Source organism: Athalia rosae, chromosome 5, assembly GCF_917208135.1.
Source record: "Athalia rosae chromosome 5, iyAthRosa1.1, whole genome shotgun sequence".
NCBI lineage: Eukaryota > Metazoa > Arthropoda > Insecta > Hymenoptera > Athaliidae > Athalia > Athalia rosae.
This window is the reverse complement of record NC_064030.1, coordinates 441788-466842: the sequence shown is the minus strand read 5'-3', so window position 1 is coordinate 466842 and position 25055 is coordinate 441788. Positions and strand designations below refer to the sequence as shown.

Here is a 25055-nt window from a genome sequence, read left to right as displayed (position 1 = left end):
AAACTGGTGACGTGAGTCATTTGATTATTGTATTTCCAAGGATATATAAGATATACTTAAGTAAAAATCCTCATTTGATTTTCACTGACAGTTATATTTCGGTCGTAAATATTGAGGAGAGCTGTACTCACTCGCCGAGTTTCGGCTCGTTGGATGAAACGTCACATTCGTCGTTCTTTACTCAGCTTGTCCGCGAGATGGTGACAGGTCCTGGCTCATCAGCTGAGTTCGCTTGACGTAAGAAAACGCTATCAATTCAGCTCGAAGCATTTCACGCAAAGGTGTAAGTCACAAATTTTTATCATAAACATTTACGGCCACAATGAGCGCAAAAGATATTTTATATTATTTTCACGGTAAAAAAGGGTTTCCATTAATAGTACCTGGTTCTTGGATCGATACATTGTTATAACAATATGGGCGAGGCTGAATGAAATTGGTAATATAGAACGAATACAAAACAGAATGAGTCACTGACAATATTAAGTTCTGACTTAGGTCTAACATCACCAATGGCCTGATACCTCGCTACATAGATTCAGTCGTACTAAAATATTTCAGACTATTATATTATAATAGAATATTTTACAGCCCTGAACAACGACAAGTATGGAGTGGCTGTTTGGAAAACGTGTTACCCCGGAGGAGATGCTTCGGAAGAACCAGAGGGCACTGAATAAAGCGATGCGAGATTTGGATAGAGAAAAAATTCGAATGGAGCAGCAAGAGAAGAAAATCATAGCTGATATTAAGAAACTAGCAAAAGATGGACAAATGGTGATTATTTATCAACATAATTCACTGGGCTAGTTGAACAAAGACATTTCAACAATTTGCAGGAAGCTGTCAAAATAATGGCCAAAGATCTTGTCAGAACGAGACGTTACGTCAAGAAATTTATGCTTATGAAGGCAAACATCCAAGCAGTTTCTTTAAAAATACAAACGTTGCGCTCTCAGAATACCATGGCACAAGCCATGAAGGGTGTTACTAAGGCAATGCAGAGTATGAATAAGTGAGTTGTGTTCACCTATTTGGCTTATGTTATCTATTTTTGTTCAAGCTTACCAAAGCAATTTTCAGTAGCTAATGTGTCGCAATATTTGTTTCTTTTCATTCGTAGGCAGTTGAATCTACCACAAATCCAAAAGATATTGCAAGAATTTGAAAAACAGTCTGAAATAATGGACATGAAGGAAGAAATTATGAACGATGCCATCGACGATGCCATGGAAGATGAAGGTGACGAAGAAGAAAGGTAAACTAATTTTGCGATTATTCGTGGTTATATCACCGGTATTCATTTCATATTAAATGCTAGAATGAGAAATATTACGTAACATGTAACTGATGTTTTAATTGATTGCTCAGTGACGCGGTTGTCTCTCAAGTATTGGATGAGCTTGGCCTACAATTAACAGACCAACTTTCTGGCCTACCACAAGCATCGGGATCCCTCAGCGTTGCAGGGAGTAAACAGCCTGTTGCCACAGCTGCTGGTGCCGCTGCTGGTACTGGCGGCGCCGGTGGTGGAGGTGGGTCTGATGGAGCGGGTAACGTCAATGATGCTGATGCAGATTTACAAGCAAGGCTAGAAAACTTGCGCCGCGAATAAAATGTATAATTGTGTGGTTATTGAATATAAATATGAACAGTGTACATAAGTCGCTTTACATATTGTAATACATCAAGAGCTAGTTAAAACCTATGAACAAGTTATATAGCCGTGCGCAAATTAGGGAATTTTGAGAATGAGGAACTCGTTACGATAAGAATTAGTGATAAGCAAAGCTTGACCGTGTTACAATTTTTTGAAATTCTGGTAATCTCCAAATACTATTACTAATTGGAATAGTCTTAGAAAAAATTTCCACCTACATTCTTATTGTTATATTGACCAAAAATTTTAGTGCTTGGTTTGGTTAGACGAAGCATTAAATGTAACGACAAAGTCTACGAATATTTGATATTAAATATGTTTATTATCTTTAATTCCGTGCTTTTCTCAAGCTCGTATAAGTGTAGAACAAGTCTCCTTTTTGTTCACCCTGAAGAAATAATGAGCAGCCTCCACGCAAACATAAGGATGGAATTTATTTCTAGCGTAACTTAGTTGACGGATTAGTGTTTCTGATATCAAACTACAAAAAGATACATTAAGATACTGCAGAAATCAACATTCTTTCACCTTTTTTTATCGGGTATTTTTATGTATTGCAAACCCAGGAATTCGAGTCCACAAGCTGAATTGATGTATCTATTGAAATGACCGAGTTATCGCCAATTCTCGCTTGGAACACTTTGGGGTCGAAAAAAATAACATGCTCTTTTTTTGAGTTAAAATTGAAGTTGAGTCGGGGAGCCCGAGCTTTGCTGGAATCAGGTAGCCAGCAGCGTAGCGCTTTGTTGTGAGACGTCACCTTCGGGGCTGAGCAGAGGTGACGCCCCACAACAAACCGCGCGCCCGTGGCTACCTGATTCCAGCTGAGCTTGGGCTCCCTCGTAAAACAAGAAATTCGAATATTTCGACCCATAGATGGATTGCAATAAAAACAAAGTGAGTCTACGACTGAAACCACTCGATATGTCTTATAATTATTCTGCTCCCAACAGCAAATAATTGATGATTACTCGATCGATTGCATGAGTAGATGATTTTTGCTTTCAGATTTGGATTCCTGAGCTGTATATACCGGAGATTACTCTTAAAGAACCGAAGAAAAAATCGATTTTTGAGCAAAAAATAAATCATTATTTTAATTGGGTTTAATATGCTTTTCTTACGTATTTTGACCTCAGGAATACGAATCTGAAAGAAAAAATGATCCATCTCTAAAATTGACCGAGTTATCGCCAATTTTCAGCTTTTGGGGGTCAAAAATAAAAAATTCATCTTTTAGTCTATCCTAATGTAATTTGAGCTCAGGAATCCGAATCCGGAAGAAAAATTGATCTATCTTCAAAAATGACCGAGTTATCCCAATTTTTTCGCATTTTTTTGCATAAATTTGAGGATATCTCGAAGGGAAAAAATCGTAGCTCAATTTGGACAACGGATTCGTGTTCCTGAGGTCAAAATACGTAAGAAAAGTGCCATACGATCATTTTTAAAAAATAAAAAATTTTGGCCGAAATTTGAGATTTTTCCAAGGGGTACCCCTTACGATTTTTTCAAATTTTGACCAAAAATTTTTATTTTTAAAAATTGATCGTATGGCACTTTTCTTACGTATTTTGACCTCAGGAACACGAATCCGTTGTCCAAATTGAGCTACGATTTTTTTTCTTCGAGATATTCCCATTTTTATGGTAAAAAATGCGAAAAAATGGGGATAACTTGGTCATTTTTGCAGATAGGTCAATTTTTCTTTCGGATTCGGATTCCTGAGCTCAAATTACATTAAGATAGACTAAAAAATGAATTTTTAATTTTTGACCCCAAAAAGCTGAAAATTGGCGATAACTCAGTCAATTTTAGAGATAGATCATTTTTTCTTCGAGATTCGGATTCCTGAGGTCGAAATACGTGAGAAAAGCATATTAAACCCAATCAAAACAATGATTTATTTTTTGCTCAAAAATCGAATTTTTTTTTCGGTTCTTCGAGAGTAATCTTACATATAATCAACTCAGGAATCCCAATCTGAAATCCAAAATCATCTACTTATGCAATCGATCAAGTAATCATCAATTATTCGCTGTTGGGAGCAGAAAAATTATAAGACATATCGATTGATTTTAGTTGTAGACCCACTTTGATTTATCGCAATCCATGCATGTGTCGAAATATTCGAATTTCTCGGTCTACGAGAGAGCCTGAGTTTAGCTGGAGTCAGGTAGCCACGGGCGCGGGGTTTGTTGTGGGGTGTGACCTCTGCTCAGCCCCTAAGGTGACGTCTCACAACAAAGCGCTACGCTGCTTTGACTACCTGACTCCAGCAAAGCTCGGGCTCCCTCGTAGACCGAGAAATTCGAATATTTCGACCCATGCATGGATTGCGACGAGTCAAAGTGGGTCTACGACTGAAACCAATCGATATGTCTTATAATTTTTCTGCTCCCAACAGCGAATAATTGATTACTTGATCGATTGCATGAGTGAATGATTTTGGCTTTCAGATTTGGATTCTTGAACTGATTATACGTGAGATTACCCTTGCAAAAGCCAAAAAAAAATCGATTTTCGTGCCGAAAATGAAGTATTTTAAAAATGGATCGTAGTGCACTTATATTACGTATTTTGACCTCAGAAAACCGAATCTGAAAGCTACATTGATCTATCTATGAAATTGACCGAGATATCGCCAATTTATCCCTCTTAAAGGTGAAAAAATGAAGATCTCTCGGAAGGATCCATTTTTAGCTTGATTTACTCAAAGGATTTGTGTTCTCGAGGTCACATATTATTTAGAAAGGGTTCTACAATCGATTTTGAAAATACTTTATGTTCGGCCGAAAAATGATAAAAATCAAAGGCTGGGGTCTTAAAAGTTTTTGGGATGAATCAAAAAGTCAGTTTTTATCCCATGGTTAGATTTTCGTATTAACGTAATGATGACTATCGTGATTATTAGAAAAAAAACAACAAGGTAAGTTTCCAGATAGAAGTATATCGGTTCCGGTACTTCAGGACACCGGTAAGTAAATGATTTCTTTTCAGAAGAAGCCGAATTCTTTTCTATCACAAAATTACTCATCATCACTCGTTAATCAACTTATGGTGGATCGGGACTACGGAATGAATCACTTTTGATTTATCAGAAATGTAGTAATTCGTGACGGTATTAACGTACATGTAGGGCGCGCTTATCCGGTTATCTTATATTTGTTATAGATAAGGAAGAAACATTACACACTGGTGTGCAGGCCCGCCCAGTTACCTGCCGTCTTCATCCATTGTTGTTTGGTCTCCCGTAATTAGTAGTGCTCCGATATAATTCAAAAGAGTGTCCGATTTTCCATAAAATATGGCTGGGACCGGCCATGGCACGGGTGCTGCCCAGCTAGAGCAAAGAATCGGATGCCTCAAATACCTAATTTTTTGTCTCAACGCTGTCACATGGGTGAGTCATTCCTAACAGGCTCAAATTTCGATCAATTCATACCGGATTTGAAAAAAAACCGTCGTTACTACGTCTTGATCATCTTTTATCATATGCGAACCCGGCGTTTCTCAAACGATCCAGCCGAGGATCCAGCCGTCCGATCCTATAACGTATACCCATGGCGAGAATTCCAACATTCTATTACCTGAAAGAACATTTGAAAGACAAAAGCTGACGATGCAGGTCCGAGATGTTTTACTCTCGGCGTCGATTCCAAATGGTTTCAGATATCGATTACGACCAACGTCCTACCCTTCCTGAGTCTGGTTTATGAAAAAAAAAATACAATTATAAAACTAGCTGCTTATCATTTTATCTCTGATTGTCGACAACCAGGGGCTCGGATTACCACGCTCGTTTCATCGCTCAATCCATTCTAGTAGAATTACAACCAATTCAAACATATTTTTATTGTTGGATCGTCAATTGGTATAGAGTGACGGCGTGTCCATTTGCGTAATATTACGGGGAACCACTCAGATTTCCTTCACTATTATTCCAGTATCATGTGCAGTACCTATTTTATGTAGCGTATCGCAAGGGGAAGACTGCACACGTGGGGATGTTCTGCACGTGTCCCCATTTTGTTCCCATGAATTGGCTTCGGAGAAAATCCGAATATCGGATCTGTTAGACTAGATGTATTTACAACACGAGCGTTGATAGGACCACGTAGGTAGAGACCAGCGATCATTCGAAGCTAATCGAACTCACATTCCCTTAAGAAGAATAAAAAAAAATATGTCGCAACTTTCGATCGCTGTCCAAATATGTCATAACTGAACAGATTATGTACAGTAAAATTGCAAAACCTCAGCCGCCGATTGAGATCAACTATCCGACAATCACCGAACACGCAAATCGTACCTACTACTGTCGATACAAATGAGGTATAGGTTTTCGACTCCATTAATTAAACTTACGCGGAAAATGACTCATTGACGCACAGTATAACGATAGAAGAGAGTATTGATCATTCGAAATCATGGTATTTCGGCGAACTATTATGTATAAATTTTCCTCTCGATGTTTTCACAGATCCTTGGAGCTGCGATGTTTGGATTGTCGCTCTGGATGCGCCTCGAACCTGGTTTTGAGGAATGGGTCGGTTGGCTCGGGATGTCCGAATTTTACATCGGAATATACGTTCTGATCTTAGCTTCTGTTATTGTGATGGTAATATCGTTCGTTGGGTGCGGAGCAGCACTTATGGAGATTATTTTGGGTCTGTGGATTGTAAGTAAAAACTCCTACGGAGGCGATCAAACCTTCTCTTTCGATCGAAATTGTAACGTAATTAACACCTTTTTCAACTTGTTTCTTTCTTTCCACAATTCCAGTACATAGGTCTACAAATATTGAGCTTTGTAGCCGGCCTAGTTGGAGCCGCAGTTCTTCTCGATTATTCAACCTACGACAGTCACATTCAACCAATCATTCGTGAAGCAATGACAAATTTGATTTCAAACTCTCAGTACGACGGTGCGGCGTATATTCTTCGGATGGTGCAGGAAAACGTAGGAAAAATAAAACCAGTGACATGGAAAAAAATCAAAACCATAAATATTGTTTGACATCAACCTCTTATGCCTGACTTATTTTTGATCTCATAGATTGGGTGTTGTGGCGCCAATGGACCGATGGATTATTTAAATCTCTTGAAACCCCTGCCAACGGAATGTCGCGATTCTGTGACGGGAAACGCCTTTTTCCATGGTTGCGTTGATGAACTGACCTGGTTCTTGGAAGCAAGATCCGGCTGGTTAGCCGGTCTTGCAATGTCCATTTGCATGCTTCACGTACGTATAATTGAAAATATCTGGAAAAAGCGATTATTATCCATCCAAATTTGATCCCTACGTAAGAAAAAAAATAAACACCCTAATAAATGAGATTAGATTAATCGAATGAAAGAATTTTGTGTTTATCTTCACAGGTAGTGTTAGCGGTTCTTTCTTTAATTCTGATACAAGCTATAAAGAAAGAGGAAGAGAATATTACGTACAAAAGATAATTAGCGGCAACGAGTTGAATTCGTTGGATTTTCAAGCAAACAATTTTCATAATATCATAAATACATATCGTGGTCAATTGTATGCGATCACGTACTTGTAATAATGCATTTTTCTAGTTTTAACAAAGAATCATATCGTGATGCACTAAAAATCATATGATTAGGTTCTACTGTAATATATTTAGCGACAGAGACAAGGAATAAATCACCATATAGCCTAATTAATTAATTCTATTTCCCAACTTCGTAATTCTATGCATATTGTAATACCCCTATTATAATCGACGTGGTCTGTAGAGTAACCTGCATCTGTAAATTTCAAGTTAAACACGAGTACTAATTTTAGTCGATTCAATTATAGATATTGAGATCTATGTAAGAAATACTGTTCGAAATCTTGAAAATTTGTATAATACTTTGCTATGAATAAATCTATCATACACACCCGTCGACTGTTGCAGATTTAAAACTGATCTACAAAAACAAAAGGGTCATCTTGACCGAATATTAAAAAAAAAAAAAAGGACAAATTATTCTTTGAGGTAGGGGTTGATTGATCTAATTGTAAGCAATATAAATTTTCACCGACCAGCCACCACTTAATAACGTCGAACTTACGATATAAGTACGCGTTGTTACAAGTGATCGGAATCGCGGGCGATCTAACCATGACCTTTAGGTGATCGGAATAGGCGTGCGTTTGAGCTGTCCATTGTTAATAACGTTTACTAAACACAATTCTAGAACAGTTGGGAAACGACGACATGGGTGAATATATCGATCTATTAACCGACAACCATTCTTGCTCTAGGGCTTTGAACGAATTATAAAAATATAAATATTAAAATCAGAGGCGATCAGACCGACGGTGCGTTCCCTGATGCGGACAAGGATCACATTAGCAACGCGCATATCGATCATTGTTACTAGAATATATTGACGCTTAAAAATAGAGGTAGACAAAAAGCACATGATTTACAGGCGGAACTACAATGAGGTCGGGACAATTAATTATTGTAGTAGTTATGTGTAGAAATACCTAACTGTGATCAACGGATCGACGGTACGTAATTAGTTGGATCCGTTCGAGCGGTTATTTCCTTATTGAAAAAAAAAAATAAAAAACTTGATAGCTTCAGGTTTGAGAAGCAGGGGCTATATTGTAATTATGGGCGTCTTCATTGGCTCTAAAGCACACAATATGCGGTTGGTGTGTACAAATTACTCCCCACGGTGTACGGAATAATCACGCCTGCAAACAACCCAGCCATTATAATGACAGACCACAGGATCGAAGTGTTCACCAGCTATTGAGCAATTCATTACGAAGTACGTGTACCCGAAGCTTCACCTCCCTGCAATATTATTATCTTTCGCGGTATAAATTCAAGTTAGAAAGGCGCGCCACTTCATGCTCACGTAGTTCGAATACTTCGATGATAATCTCGAGACGGAAGTCAATGAAAATTTCAAGATCTTTGTTTCGCGATATTAATTCTTCCGCAATAATCCTGGTACCTTGGCTTTATCTCGTTGATCTATTATGTGCTGTTCGCCGACCGTAATCGATACAGCCTGGTGTGAACTAAAGGAGTATCAGCCCAGATTTTGAAATGCCAGGGGAGTCAAGTACCATGGATAGGTATGCAAGTACCTTGGAATTCCTACTGAAAGATGAACTAAAAAGTCATAAAATCGACATAAATATTTTTTACTCGGTATTTATTTACAAAATTTGTATATTCATGCAGTATAACGAGCAATGCATATATTTATTTATAGATGAGATTCAATGATACTAATGCAGTTAATAATTTATATACAATTAATTATGCGCCGCGTACCAGCCACATTATATGGTATCATAATATTCATAAGTACATACGATGTTGTAATTAAAGCCACAAGATTCAGGATAATCTTGAAGATATGGCGGTAGAAGTTTATATTCATCAAAAACCTCATCGGAATTAGTGGCATTTTCTTTATCAGTCCAAATCCCGATTTCAGTGACATATCATCATCATAATCTTCACAGCGTTAAAATTTAAGTGATTACGTATTTCTAGTATAAAAGTGACGACGATAACGATGATGCGAACGAGAGCGACGATGATTTCAAATGAAATATATCGTCGAATAATAATTTATAAAACCTAAGGAATCGGAAGCAATGCTATGATATTAGTGAAGAGAAAATGGAAACAATAATAAATGATGAGGGAAGAATCCCTAGAGCCACGTATATCCTTTTTCACTTTTATAATTAAATCGCCCGGTTCAGCAAACTATTAGGTCGAATCTGAGAGGTGCAATTGCGACGGATTAAACAAAAAACCAAACGCGGACACGCTGCAGATGGCAAGAGGCTGATTTTGAGAGGAATACATTAGGTGTGCGTCATAGTCACGCGAATCAATCAAGAGACCAAAAATCACAATAGAATTAATTTCAATGGGATTGACATGGCCGTTCACTTCTTCCGCGTGTCGAGGTTACCCGGTTAGGTTTCAGTGGTCGAATAATTTCTACATGCGAATAATCGAATACGTTGAAAAGCAATGTCAATTTTACGGGCCGCCGCGCCTTCATCCGAAAACCGGGTGAGGTCAGTCGACGATCATCATCATGATCTGCAACGTAGCGAGATCAAAGATCGTTTGATCATTCGAACAAAAAGAGGGACAAAAAATTCAGTCCGTAGATTGTATTGGGATTACCGTAGAAACATACCTGAATTTGTCTAATTTCATTGTCAATTCGACATCCGTTGGGTTTACCTGCCAGTGAGCATATCGTTCTACATGGTTCTACCATGAAGAACACCCGGATGACCTTTCATCGCTCATTCTTCACAATTCCTGTCCTACAATCTGTGGCACGATATCGAAACATGTTAATAACTTGTTAAACTTGTTTAACCGACGAAGGGATACGGTGGATAGCCAACCGGGGGTGGGAAATATCCTGGAAAAGCTTGCACCGTTGGTTGTACCGCGACGGTTGAAGTTAGGTAGGTGGTAACTTCCGTGGGTACGACTCTCGTCGTAAAAAGTGTCGTGTAGGCAGTCTTAGCGCCGAAAGTAAGTTTCAACACTCTAGAATCAGAAAGCGTCGCCACGGTTTGAGTGACAAACGGTGCCGTCGTCACGGTGAACTGAGGCTGTTGTTGGGGTTGCTGAGGGAAAAGAGGCTGGGGTACTTGGGGTGGTAAAAGTGGAGCAATCGTCGACGTTCCGTACTCGTACGTCGTTCGCGGAAGAGTTGCGACGGGCCTCGAGAGCGTTGAGTATACGGTATTCCCGTTATTTATGAGTGGAATAACATGTGACTCGTAGACAGTTTCGACAACTACGACAGGACGCGAAGTTGTTATAACTTGAGCTTGCTGTTGGCCAAAATATTTGTACAGAGCAAGTTGCTGAGCTTGTTCAGGGCTCAATTGTGGCTCAATGACGGACGGATGAGTGTCCGGAGGGTTTCTGGTTTTCGAAGGTGAAATTCCACCCGTCCGGAATAAATCTGAATCTGGGTCCAGATCACCCGGTGGTACGACACGTTTGGGAATATCGTCATCCTCTCTATCGTCATCGCCAAAGTCTAATTCAAGGTGAAGTTCGCTACCAGCTTCATCGAGCTTCGAATTGAATTCGTTGAGAGTTTTGCTGGGAATGAATTGGTACAGTTCCATGGGTGGAAGGGTCTTGGTTGCTGTGACTATCCTCGCGATATGATAAGTTTGCACAAGGGTGATCTTCGTTGTATTACCACCGGCGACTACCGGCAGTAGATGGGTCTTCAGCAATGTTTGGGTGGTCGAAAAAGTTTCGGTGATCGTTTCCAGTGGAGGTGTTGCTTGACCGGGGTCGAGAGATATCGCCGGAAGTGTCGCCACCGATGAATCCAAAGGAAGGGTTGTTTCGTAAGCCGCTCCGGTGTTCGCCAAAATATTTTCCGTCAACGGTTCCGATGGATTCGCCATCGGAGATGCTTCGGCTGTGGCGAAACTTTTCTTCAGAGTTGACGTCACCGTTACATAACGGGTGTTCTTCTGATTGCCGGCCTTGAAAATTTCAGAACAATAAAATCCGATGAAAATACCCTGACTAAAAAGAGCAAAAAATAATAATAGACGTACGTAGGACTCATCAACGGTTATTACCTGAAAGGTGTAGGGAGATTTGATGGTTGCGATTTCGAAATAAATGTCGTTAAAATCAGCGGGCGTTGATATTTCGACGTTTAATGTTTCCACGGGTAGAATTTGTTGTTCTTGAACGCTGACGTCAACGTTCTCCGATTCTCTGCTCTCAGGGTCTTCGCTTTCAGTGGTCGTTCCTTGTTCCTGTACCTTTCGCTGTACTACTGGCGTTGGTTTATTTTCTCTATCCTCCACTAGAACTTCCTGTACCAGAGTGCTAGCCTCAGGCGTCAATGGCTTCTCCGAATCATCGTCGACTTCCACCTGCTTGCGGATCGCAATACGGGGTTTAGGGGTTGTCTTGTACGACCATCGCCCTGGCGCCCGCGGGAGCTTTACCTTTGGGAAGTTATTCAACGACGACAAAGAGGACGAGGTCGAAAGCGCATCAATTTTTGGCCGGTTCTGCTTCCCGGGAGCACTCGGCGGATTGTTTGGTCTGAAACCGTTTCTACGTCGGGTTACAGGAGCTTCGGTAGTCGTTGTGATTTGACTTCTATTTCTGAAAGATTGAAGCGGACGTTTTTCAAAGTGATGCTCAAGAATGTCGTAGCTCTCAAATCAATTTTATCAAGAGAATTCAATTTTCTGAAGAATTAAACGCTTTAAATTATCTCAGAGTCCGTACACATTCACGCTTACTTATAATTTGGTCTCGCCGTTGTTGCTTTATTTTTTCCCACAGCTTTCGTCGTTGCAAATTGTTCGCCACTGTCGGAGTCCTCGGGAAATTTATTATTACGAAATTTCGGGCGCTGAGCTTGAGGACTGTTCGAATGACGCCTCGAAGTTCGGATATTAGTCCCTGAGCAAAGATAAAAACTTAAATAAATAACGCGACGTCCGAATATTTCCAAAGCAAAGGCAAAAAGGGGGGGCATTGTTTAGCGCGGCTCTGTGCCGTGATTTCTATGGTTATTTCTCACGTAATAACGCACGCTTACTTTTATATGCAACAACTATAACATATCCTCATAAATATTACGTAAGATCTGATAGAGCCGAGTGCTCGAAAAACGTAGGACGGAAAGAAAAGTACGACTCATTTGGATTTTCGGTAAAGAAATAGTTACCAGACTGAGCACTGACGATATTTTCCGGAGAAAGTCCCGGAGTGTCATCCTGAAGAGTTGGAGGCGTTGGTTCGAGTTGAGGTTTGAGTTTTCCGTGCTGAGGACCGATGGTTTTCAATATTCTCTGAGAATTAGTCGGTTTGATTTTTCCCTCGAGCGGGTTTCCGCCGCCCAGAACGTGCGATGAACTCTGGAGTACTTGAGCGTACTTTCCATTTATGTAGGTCCCGATAACGTTGGTTTCGTGAACGGTAGTCAAACCATCCTTGACAATGGTTCCTCCTAATTTAGTCACTAAACCGGTTGGATTGTCCTTGGCACGTCTAGCTGTGGGCCTCGGTTTCGCGTGATGTTTGGAAGAGGGTCTCAAGTTTATAAGCTGAAAAATGACGAAGACCTACCTCAATAACGACCCTCGACAAACTCAACAATTTGAATGGCAAAAAACAAAACTGACAATGAGTAAGATTAGAAATTGTTAGAATAGAAAAAAATAACTGCGGTCTGGCGTGAGTGAAATAAAGTTTAACAAACTGCGTGCCGGATAACTTTCTTAGGATATTCGCTTCCTTATTCTTTGATATGGTAATTCGATAAGTGCAGTAGTAAAGTATTCCATAGTTTATAACACGAGTACCCTACTTTCCTTTCTTCGCGTTTATGCGTCTATGAATGTATTTCATGCTGTGCGTTTCACTGCAAGTTACGCAGTCTGTGCGATCTTTGAATCCAGCTCACCGAAAGCAAATAATTATATCGTGCGACAAAAATTCAAATGTGATAAGCGACGCAGCGGAGTAGTACAATGAGACAATGAACCAATTCAAAGAGATATTCTTACGCGCGTACTTCCTGATAAATTATGGAAACCACAAGCAGATGTTCGAGTATATTTCGAGATAAAAATCATTCCCAAGATTGAAAAAGCGATAATGAAAGACATGAAATGAAACAACAATGAAAATTTGGCAATTACGACTCACCTCTCGCACTTGCAGCGTATCGAAATGATAAAGCGGTCAAGTATACGTGTATGATACGTGATGATGATATAATGAAATTAGAAGCATTGTGTACAATGTAATTAGCAATGGACCAGCTCTGGTCCACCATTATAAACAGAAAGAATGTACGGTCGTCCTTGGATCAGTGAAAAAAACGGGCAAACTGAATGAAAAATAACGTGTTGCCGCGAACGAGCTTCTTTGCAACGGTGCTTTTGACTTGCAAATTCTATAGACTCCATAATTTTGTCAGTGGTTGGCCTGACTTACATACGAAATAATGCAACGTTCCCTTCTCCTTGTCCATCAACCTTGACGAGGATAATAATTTTTTAATTTCTTACAAATCTATTTTGAAATGTCAGAGACAACAAAATGTGTGGGAGCGACCGTTTGTATGTGGATATAAAGAAAGTTTCGATAATTTTCATGCAATAGGTATAAACAAACCTTGTAAGTTTCATCGACAACTTCTGTCGGTTGCTTCGACAGGAAATCGTATTCAGGCTCGACTAAATCATTCTTGACAACATTCGGCACATCGTTAACTGGACGTACTTCTACCACACTCGAAACTACAGGACTTTGGGTAACAATGTCCACGTGCGTTTCCACACTCTGAAATTACACATCATGCACGTACGTGTTTTCGGATCTCCGTTATTACGTCATTTCTTATTTTAAACGAACAAATATATACTTGTACGGTACAAAAAGGTACGCCCGAGTGATACAATTAAAAGCACATTAAACTGCATGATTGTCGAATAAATGAAAAAATGAATAAAACAATGGGCCCACAACTGCTACATGTATATGTATATTTACAAGCAAACGTATGCGCATACTCTTCGATATGATCAGCGTAAGTTGGTTACCCGATTATATATCTGTGTAGCACACGTCTATAGCAAATACTGTACAACACCCGGTATATTTACCTGCGTAATGAAAATTTAATAGGGTGAGCCGAAGATCCGTTTTTTTTTTTTTCAATTCGTTCATTAATAACGGAAATATTGTTTTCAGTGATGAAGAAAAAATGTGTGACAAGGAAGACAATGTTGAGTCAACATTTCAGGTTCGCCAAAGTTCGTTGATTCGTTCAAAAATATTTTCGCTATGGATGAGCGAATTTGAAAAAAAAGGGGTTTTCAGCCCACACTGGTGTACGAATGCAACCATTGCTGTACAAAAATCCCAAAAGTCTGCAAATCATGATGCAAGATAATAAATGTGGATCGACGATTGATTTATCTACCTCGCGTTTCGCCGGCACCAAGTTATCTTCGGAATTCTTTACCGCCGCGTTTTGCTCCACGACGGAATGAACGACGATTTTGGTTTCCTTAGGCACGTTTGCGTGCGTCCCAAGGTGTTGTTCGGATTCGGCCTTGTGTGTCTTGCTTGGTTGGATGTCTGATATTTTTTTTGGAGGTTCCGCGGGTTTTGTCTGAATTGGTGGGGTCGTCGTTGATGGGACAACAGGTTTCTCAGCTTTATCTCCCTCTGAAACGCGATATGAATTAGCCATTTTTCATTCCCCTTCTTTTTCTGAAGATGAATAAAAATAACACATCCATAAATGAATCGGAAGAACATAAAGATCGTGCGAACTCGCAACCCTTAAAAACGTTGAACATGAGGACAAAACAGATTCAATTTACCAGGTGGAGCACTCTGAGGACTGAAGACCATCACCGTATTTCCAATCGTCGTCGTAAAATCAAGAAATCCGTAAACAGTCTGGGTGAGGAATTCATTTTTCGCAGGTTCGGCAGACACCGAGGCGAAAATTTCAGGAGAAGAACTTCCGGTGTAAATTTGAGCAGAGCCTAGAGCCGCTGAGAGAAAAAGAAAAACACGTAAAGAAGAAATCCATGACTTTTCCCTCAGATTCGAATGGACGCGGTGGTAAAAATTGGCGGTCGACACGACGCGAGATATAACGTAAATATGATTTTCATCTCTGCACGTAATAGTCTGCGATGATTTTCTCACGATCATTGAATCTTCGTGCACCTTACACACGTGTGTACGTACATCGGTACGATATAATTACATATTGTTAAATGCCTTGGTTTTCCCACAGACATAACGTACAACTTTCAAACATTACAATGATTTCCATAATCTTTCCGCAAGCAAGGACACACCGCAGAAATTATACGAGGGAATTAGTTGATAATACAATAATTGCATGAAAAACTCATTAACTCAACCGTAGGTACAGAGCCATGTTAATAACCAATGAAAAATAGCCAATTATTCGTCGTAGGTATACATGTATGCCACAAATGTCATCGGCGATTCGCTGCAACAATTATATGGGAATGATCGGCTTCGTTTCAGTCTTTTCTCCATTATGAGAAGTGAAGAATAGTTGGACGGAGAAAAGAATGATCAAATAAACGGAAAAATGGGAAAAAATACAGATAATAAAAAGATGTGTAAAGTTCAAATACGTATACTTACCACAAATAGAAAGTGTGATAAGTGTGATGTATGTGAAATCCATTTCCGTTCAATCAAATGTCATCGTACGTGAATATATACGGATCTATTTGTTTATCTGGAAAACAAACAATAAAGATTACGATTATTGTTGCTATCTCGTACCTTTAAGTGAAGAACTCACTTTTACGAAATTGCAGAGTTCTAAAAATGCCGTTGATTTCAAGTTTTTTTCGTACATATCAATTATGTTAAATTTGCCGGCAGTTAACATTCCGCGGTTGATGTAATGGTCTTTGAGGACAAATTCCTTCGATCGGTCATTCAAACTCGACTAAACTTGATTGAAATCTTCCAGCGCGCGTACAGTTATCGTTCGATTATGTAAAATATGGGTGTTACGGGAAATGAAATAACAAATTGAATTTTCATCCAAGCTTACGATTTTCTTCTAATATATATTCGTACGTTTATCTAACAAACATGGAAATTCTCACATCTTAAAAACCCACAGGTGTCTGGATATCCATTTTCTGTCGCGATTGATCATTTCGACTAATTAATTCAGTCTCAACTCTGCTCATACGTGGTATGATAATTATTGACACCTTGTTTTTTGTGTCACGGACAATGAGGTCTCAATATCACAACGAAATTCGTCGAGTTCTGAGTATATGATCGAATCGAAAGACAAAATAGTTGACATTACTTCTGGTAAAAACGAACTTTTTTAGCGGAAAATTTTGATTCTTGCGATACGGCGGTTGACTTTCGGAACTTGTTTTTCGATTCGATGCATTGATTGAGAACGCGTAGCCGTATCTTAGCGTGTAGTAGGTATATTGCGCGCCGACGATACAGTTATAATGGAAATAATTAATTGTCCGATTGATCATCGATTACGTGGTTGATAGCGCATCCGCCGAAGCTCACAGATCGTTATTGTTTATTCATACTTGTCCGTCGCGCAAGTAGCATATATAAATATGTTGCTAAATGATATATGTATAATTATTATCGGCTGGTGACGTATACCCGGTACATCTTCTACTACTTCTTTCCGATAATCCGCAGCGCTCATAAAATATATCGACACAAACAATATTCTGAATATTAAATGTACCAGGAATATCGTGTACTCGCTCGATGAGATCATTGATGACTCAACGTGTCGTCTTCGCGCAATCGTTGAAGGTTTGACTCAAAAATTTATTTAATCCGCACGACTGCTCATTCTTATACTCATATACTTATAAGACATATGTAGCGTAACGCGTTACGCGACGGGCTTACGAGGCTGCAACTATTTCCAAATTGTTCTGCGAAAACAAAAGAGAGAAAAAGAAAATCGACTTCATTACGATATTTTAATTGCTCGGAATCTCACGGTGTGCTTCGAACACCAGGGTAGGTACACGCACCCGATTATTACACAGATATCCATCTGCGGTATCATTTGGAGTGATAAATCGGAATCGTTCTTCCAAGTGATATTCCGGTACAGGGTATTTCTCGACGATCTTATCCCCTCTGGATGAATATCTCGTTTGAATATTCCTCTCGTGAGGTGGGATGACGGTGAAAAATTTCCGAGGCGATAAAAGCCCTTTTTAGGGATTAAAACAAAGCTCGGTATACCTGGAGATACAAGGCAGAGAGCGATGAGTGATACGTGATGATGAATTTTTGAAATAAATAAGCGAATAAATCAATAAATGAATCGATCAACGGTGCAGAAGAATATACTATGACTACATAGAAGTGGTTTATCGTGTGAGTCCCAGCTCGAACAATCGAACTAAATTTAATCAAAGCAGACGCACTGTAGCTCGCCGTTGATACGTGAGTTGGAAGCACGAGCTCGGTTCATATGATTTTATACATACACCTTTCACCGATGTTGTTTTCTCACGACGTTGCAAAACAGACACCCGTAATAATCCGTTTTCTAATGTACTGTAATAACGTAATGTACAATACCTGCATAGATTGCGAGCCAACGTAGCACATCGGGGAGTTATGGTTTTACCGATATGAATGAATAAAAATTGTGCTTGTGAAAATTCATGCGAGTGAGCATATACCCAATTATTTCTAGATAGATGACGTACGATTCAAGTCCGTTGAAAAATCATCGAATCGGCTCGTTTCTTCTGTTTCCATGCGATTATGCCATTAAATACAAGGCCCCGAAGGGTGAGCTAAGCATCTGTGGAGAATGAAAAAAAAATCATCCGTCGTGTAGCCGAATAATGTGAAAGATCGCTATTGTTTCTGGAGTGACTCTTCGCAGCATCAAGATATGATATTTCGCGCTCATCACACCGCCAATTACCAACCCAGCTAATGACACTGGAACGGGGTGTACTGTACAATTATACTTGTACGTTTCACGTACCACCGGCCATAATCCGACGAATATTCGAGGTGTCAAGGATTCACCGACCGCAGGTGTCCGTATACCTGCATGTACAACGTACATGTGCACAATGTAAATTACATTAAAATTATTTTGGCTTCGTTTACGAACCGATCGAAAGTGTAGGCATTATACCCGCAGACAATGATAATGCTGGGAGTGGTTCCCTTCCACAGCCATGGCCTCATCCTTATAGTTGAATTATATGAAAATAGCAACAGCAACGGACAAAAGAACAACCGAGCGAAACGCACAGTTATCCATTGCAAAATACTTGAGTTCGATTCTCCGTAAGTTCATCCCCCTACCATGTCTCCACCGCCACCCTTGGCAAACAAATAAATTCCCGTATCAATTTCCGACAGATTATACGGATATACACGGGCGAGGAAGTGATTGTTTCGATCTTTGTGATTCCTACGGATTTGGATCCATCGGATCCGCTTTCCGGTCATTTCCCTGCCGCACAATTTCAGATCTCTGCGACGTTTAAAAATGTAAAATATCAAGCCGCGTGCCACGGATGTACAAAGAAAACGCGGGAATCGAGTGGGATGATTTCTGAAAAAGTAAAGAATTACTTGCGCTGTGTAGTTATAGGTAGCTACGGTACGTACGGTCGTTCATTTTCCTTTCACCTTTTCGTCCATGGATACGCATACTTATACAGGTCAGTGGATTGCACTAAAAATCATATGAAAACCTGTTTTCAGTGACCCTGACGTAGTGCAGGGCAGCAGCACAGCCTCAGCTGTACAAGTACTTGTCCTTACGTACATCTACTCGAGGACCCGAAGAACAATGACTGTTCGAGGCGGCGTGTAAGTCGCGTTGGAGTCTTCCTCCAAAACGGCGATTGTCACAATCCTTCGGACCAATCTCTCAGTTCAAAATCAAGCGAAAAGTGATGCGTTGCACACATATCGCCGATGCAATATGTCGACTTGGAGCATTACGATTTTTCGAAGTAGACACAAAGCCAAAAAGATTAGTTATTTTTTCTGAGATGACAAAAAGAATTGGAACCGTTCGAGTGATTGGCGTCGCATATTTGAAAAATCACCATTTCAAGGAGCCGCGCTCCAAAGTCGCATGTATGCACGTGTCCATATCATATACCTAGATGTGTGTAAACGGAATTCAGTGACTCGTTAATATGCAACCTTACGCTACAATAATACACCGAACATACCGCGAGTTCGCATGTCGCATACCCCCGAAACATCTCTAAGATTCTACCCACGTAGAAAACTTTCCCGTTTGTTTCTCGATGGGCATCGGCAGACGCATCGATACAAGAGCTGTTATATCATGCCCATATATCCATACCGAAGCTACAGCGTTAGAAACGATGATTGCGATTTTTTTATTTCACGTACAGGTCGTACCCGTCATACGGATGTTGATCCTATTTGAACTGTTTTAATGAAAAAGGATAGCGATTTATATTTTTTCTCCCTCGGTGCGATGGAAATTATTCGAGATAAAAGGATATGGAAACCCGATTTTCACGGCCCCACATCGGACGTGTTGCCTGGATCTTTTTTTGTGCAATTAGAAAATGAGAAATCGTCAGCATCGCGCTGTTCTCGATACATCACACGTTTGAGAGTTAAAAAGGACCGAAGGATTTCTACTCGATCGCATCGGAAAAAAGAATTTCAATCCTCGCTATATTCATTATTACACACAGAGAATCGCGATACGGAAGGCCATTAAATTCCAAACAAATCGACGGCAGAGGAACTCGCACGCTTATAAAATGCAAACACTGACAATTCAATGAACAAATTAGCGATGTCCCGATCGGGATTATTGAGAAGGAGAAACAACGAGACGTGATCATTTCTCCCCGAGTATAGATGCACGTATATGATACTCGAATGTGTATCGGTCGGACTGTGGACCAGATCTAAGACACACGCATAAAAAAAAGGTGTCCAAACTGGGCGACGTGCAAAATAATGCTAATAAATCAATAAAGTCCGGTCATCGTCCGAATTATACAGCAAAGGATAGCTATACGATCGTATTGCGGAGCTGTGGGTATATGGTAAATTCTCCGATTATTGACCAATGTCCAAGATCACGGTCAACTTCCACCGAGTCTTGACCACCACGGTCCTCTGTCATTAACTCTCGACGCAGCTGTTGCAGATGCCTCGTAATTTGTATACATACACACGCACAATAGGTGAAGCTGTATAATTATAGAAAGGCCAACTCAATGTTCGGATTCTACCCGAAAATTTCAGTATCGTTTATCGTTCCCTCCCCCATACCCCTTTCGCGTGAAGTATTAATTCCAAAAGTATAAGTATGTATTATACGTGAATACAACGTGTAATCGTAATTAGAAAATGGGAAAGTTTAATCCGTATCACGGGTGTAACGGGATGTATTACATAAGAAACATTGCAGTTGGATAAGTAAATTACACGTACATCGATACACCGCAGGTAGAACGCGCATCGGGCCGATGCATGATAGAGAAAAGAAATGAAAGCAACGAATTCGATCGAAGTGTCTGGATTCGTTGGGGAAGAAGGGGAGGAATACGGACAACGATGCGTACAGTTACGCTGTGACGGTACAAATAAACGCGAGTTATCTCGTCCTAGTTCCGTGCGTGTCCTTATCCGCGTAGATTTTGCAGGACACATGCGATTGCGACTGCGAATAATAATCCGAATACCGAGCTATATCGATAAATAATAAATGAGAGTGGCTATTCAAAGTAGTACGAGTCGAGCAAAAAGAGAAACATTCCATTTATACCAGTTGGATCGGTTTACCCCTGTACCAACTGTACGTACACCTGTTGGATAAACCGACTATTGCGCTATACCTCGTTATACATAGTTCACTTTGAACAGGAACGAGTGCGGATAAATGTCCGAGTCACGTGCCGCGATGTAGGTATAAGTCAATATATCTACGGTATGAGGTGGTAGCATTCAATCCTATCGAATTGCGTGTAAATCTCGAGTCGATCAAACGGCGAATAACCCCCTGCAATTAGGTCACACGTTTTGATTTTATCGGTTAAACCGATGGGCGTAGGAATGAAAACTCGTTTCAGCGAAGCCGGTATTACCGCTGTGGGCAGACGTCGATTTAATGATCAACTTCGGACGTGGAAGTGATGAAAGACAACAACGCGTGCACGCGTGACTCGCAACGGCGTTACTATCCTTGACGAGTTTAGGAAAAATGAAAATACCGGAATCGAATTCACCGAGGTCCAGCTGGCGCGTGAATAACAGCAGCAGCACCAACGATGGTGAAAGCGTCGATTTAGTCTCAAGTTTCTCGAGGCAAGCCTCGAGCAATAATACGCGGACCCGCGGATCTCCGTTAGCACGTACAAACGCCTGATTATTCTCATTGTCGGAATCGGCGTGTGTATACCCTCGATATGATACGTCTGCAATGAGTACACCGCCAACTTGTAGACCCAAAGGATTCTGGATGAATTATAGTACTTTCGATACGTTAAGCTCTTGAGAAATTTCGTAGGCTGCTGCTCTACCTGTGCCATAAACTAGAACTATAGGTATGTATGGTATGCAGTTGAATCGAACAATCGCGTTTGATGCACGCGGATCAAAAATTCCGCAAAATTACTCAGCGACACATCAGACCTGATTGTGAGATCTGTAAGTTGAACCCACGGATCGATAAAATATCACACAGCGCAATTATTGTTGCGGGTAATGGAATAAAGCGTTTGAATTATAATGAGCTACCGGTTAAATACATTATCCGTTTATTAGTTTCATATGAATATCACACATGAAAACAGTTTGTACCTCGTACCTTTATTGAACGAGTGAGTTTTTCGTTATTATGTTATTTCCGGCATGTCGGATGGGTTTGAAATTTAGCACAAACGAAAGATGAACAAAAAAATGAAATAAAATAAAATAAAATGGAATAGAATAAGATATTTGTATTCGTTTTTTTTTTCTAAGGGTCAGAGATGTAATTCTTGCTCACAATCGGTGCATGTACCGAGACCATTTGCATTTATAGAAATACCATATTTCGAGTTTTTTAAGCAGTAAAAAAATATCTACCGTACGTAGAAACACGAACACCACGGGACGAGCTGCGTTAGAAACTTTCTCAAAAGTTACGTAATAAATTCGATCGATATAATTGATCATTTAATAGAGGACAAGAGAGAAATATTTGCATTTCCGACCTAACGATGATCGCGTTTGTCGTTAATTTTTGTAGCAGTTAATTGAATCTCATACTAGAACTTTTTTATCATTATTTCCCAACTGTAGCTGTGGAAGAATAAATTCTCAGTAGTCGGTGAAACTGTAATAAATAAGTGTAGTAAAAGTATCTCTTACTTTCTTGTAGCTGGTCCAAACTGAGTTGGGCTCCACGGATCACCGGCACCGTTTTACTACCGATCCGATCGAAAGGACTCAAAGACGATGATCGATGATTCAAAATCGGGCTAAAATGAAGAGGAAAAAAGCCGCACGTAAGCCTCAGGGTTGATCGGCTGTTCTTAAAGATTAATACGGGGTTCTCTTTCAGAAAAGAAATCGGTGAACTGTACGTACTTTTATGGGCACTGGTGGATTATTATTGTGATTCTATGACGGAGTTCGCGATCAATCGTGCAGTGTGGTGCAGTTCAGGAGTCTCGATTTGAAAATCGGTGCTTACCGCGCTGAACATTCCATGCAGCTTGCCTTCGAATGACTGGTCCCAGTCTTGAACCCTCTCTAACTAAACTTCTTTACATTCTACGCCAACCTCGATCAGGCTTTCACTTCACGCGCAACCAAACCGTTGCAGAACCTAATGGTTCAATCCTGAAACAAGAGGAGATGAAATAAAAACATCATGGAAATATTTCCGATCAGAAGATACGTGACGAATAAATTTTCTCATGAGTACATTTTCGCTTTTACAAGCCTATGCATTGGCTTTGGAAAGGATGTGATTGATAATTACACATCTCTATGTCTTTTGGATGACGATTTGGCAATAAATAATTCCGCATACGATATCAGCCTAGATTTATATTTACCTTGAAACTGATACGTGAGTGACAGTCTAAATTCGGACAATTACAGAAGCTTTCGTCTACAAAATTTTAGATAATTGAGACATGTACGCGCACGTATACGCGTACGTTGCCTAATTGCGCCAGTTACAAGCAATGTACAAACATTTTTACGTTAGTTATTTTACGTGCTCGGAGTAATGTAAATGTTTAACAGTGCACTCGAATGCTCTACTACCTGTGAAATCATTGTAGAAGGCGATTGTTTCAACGTAAAAGTTTTTGCTTGAAAAGCCCAGTAGATTAATCTTTTTGAATTCCTTGACCTTTTTGGTACATCAATGATCGGGCTCTGACGCAGAATATCATTTTGCGGATTTACAGAATCGTTGCCAGAGTTGTCACCATAATGATCGCTTTGGGGGAACTCTATAACCTTGAATCATATGATTTTTGGTCCGTGCTTAAGCCAAACAAATCATCACTATTAGGAAATATTTAGGAAAAAATTAATTTTGAAATTCCGGAATCGACGATCGATTTCTCACGAATTCGTCTACTGATACGAATCCCGAGCTGACACATACATGGTATAGAGCTCTTCGGTAGAGCTCCCTCAAGTCCTGTACGAAAAATGTGACTAAATATTGCATCTGTAAATTAGACAGACAACGGTTGGTTTATTTAATCATGCGTAGCGTACAATATCAAATATATATCTCATGAATGTCGATTATGTCATGCAAAATACGAAGAATCACTCCCTGGTCATTATTTTTCATTTTTTTTCCCAGTTTTTCCAATTTTTGATTCAATTTTTCATTTAACACATCTTCCCCGAGGCCCTGAAGAAGCCTAATGGTATGCAACTAAAGTTACACCATCCCTAAATTTTTCCCTGATTTTATCTGATTCTTCCCGAGTTTTTCCGATTTTTCCTAGTTTTTCCGAATTTTGCCGAGTTTTTTCGAGTTTTTCCGAGTTTTTCCTAGTGTTTTCGAGTGTTTCCGATTTTTCCCGAGTGTTTCCGAGTGTCTCCGATTTTTTCCGATTTTTTCCGAGTTTTTCCGATTTTTTCCGAATTTTTCCGAGTTTTTTCAAATTTTGCCGAGTTTTTCCGATTATTTCCGAGTTTTTTCGAGTCTTGCCGAGTTTTTCCGAGTGTTTACGAGTGTTTCCGATTTTTTCCGAGTGTTTCCGAGTTTTGCCGAGTTTTTCCGAGTTTTTTCCGATTTTTTCCGATTTTTTCCGAGTTTTTTCAAATTTTGCCGAGTTTTCCCGAGTTTTTCCGAGTTTTGCCGAGTTCTTCCGAGTGTTTCCGAGTTTTGCCGGGTTGTTCCGAGTGTTTCCGAGTTTTTCCAAGTGTTTTCGAGTGTATCCGATTTTTTCCGAATGTCTCCGATTTTTTCCGAGTTTTTTCAAATTTTGCCGAGTTTTCCCGAGTTTTTCCGAGTTTTGCCGAATTATTCTGAGTGTTTCCGAGTTTGGCCGAGTGTTTCCGAATTTTTCCGAGTTATCCCGATTTTTTTAGAATTTTTTCCGATTTTTTTAGATTTCCAAAAATATTTTTCACTTGTGCCGCCCCTGGGTGGGTGCGGGCCCCGAAAATTAATTGTCCGGCACTATTTTTAGGCTCCGCCCATCGCGAGTACAGCTAGCGCCATGTGGCGGATTTTTTGTGAACTAATAACTCGTCGATACAGCTAGCGCCATGTGGCGGAATTTTCGTGAACTAAAATCCCGGGTTTCTTGC

The 25055-nt window shown here is 40.0% G+C and overlaps 3 protein-coding genes across 9 annotated transcripts; 2 read left to right on the top strand and 1 right to left on the bottom strand.

The window, feature by feature from the left end:
• The first annotated feature begins 131 nt into the window (after positions 1 to 131).
• Positions 132 to 1992, top strand: LOC105694152 (charged multivesicular body protein 2a). Of its 2 annotated transcripts, none has more exons than XM_012414550.3 (5): positions 132 to 283; positions 592 to 777; positions 840 to 1015; positions 1124 to 1258; positions 1372 to 1992. In XM_012414550.3, exons 2-5 carry the CDS (start codon positions 610 to 612, stop codon positions 1613 to 1615), a joined length of 723 nt encoding a protein of 240 aa, XP_012269973.1. In that variant the 5' UTR covers positions 132 to 283; positions 592 to 609; the 3' UTR covers positions 1616 to 1992. The 2 variants fall into 2 exon arrangements, with proteins under 2 accessions (XP_012269973.1, XP_012269975.1); XM_012414552.3 differs by lacking the exon at positions 132 to 283 and adding an exon at positions 298 to 439.
• Positions 1993 to 4858: 2866 nt separating this feature from the next.
• On the top strand, positions 4859 to 7568 carry LOC105694115 (tetraspanin-2A). The gene is made up of 5 exons (XM_012414490.3): positions 4859 to 5063; positions 6144 to 6341; positions 6446 to 6622; positions 6719 to 6904; positions 7042 to 7568. Exons 1-5 carry the CDS (start codon positions 4968 to 4970, stop codon positions 7117 to 7119), a joined length of 735 nt encoding a protein of 244 aa, XP_012269913.1. The 5' UTR covers positions 4859 to 4967; the 3' UTR covers positions 7120 to 7568.
• Positions 7569 to 8824: 1256 nt separating this feature from the next.
• LOC105682937 lies at positions 8825 to 23122 on the bottom strand. 6 transcript variants are annotated; one of them, XM_012395195.3, is made up of 11 exons: positions 22854 to 23122; positions 22635 to 22744; positions 15873 to 15969; positions 15065 to 15241; positions 14659 to 14906; positions 13848 to 14015; positions 12394 to 12772; positions 11963 to 12125; positions 11660 to 11822; positions 11282 to 11584; positions 8825 to 11182 (listed from the first exon to the last, which is right to left on the bottom strand). In XM_012395195.3, the coding sequence occupies exons 3-11, from the start codon at positions 15913 to 15915 to the stop codon at positions 10037 to 10039; spliced, it is 2790 nt and encodes a 929-aa protein (XP_012250618.2). In that variant the 5' UTR covers positions 15916 to 15969; positions 22635 to 22744; positions 22854 to 23122; the 3' UTR covers positions 8825 to 10036. The 6 variants fall into 6 exon arrangements, with proteins under 6 accessions (XP_012250618.2, XP_012250613.2, XP_048510941.1 ...); XM_012395190.3 differs by having other exon boundaries at positions 11282 to 11822; positions 22854 to 23118; XM_048654984.1 differs by having other exon boundaries at positions 11282 to 11822; positions 22960 to 23115.
• Positions 23123 to 25055: the final 1933 nt, after the last annotated feature.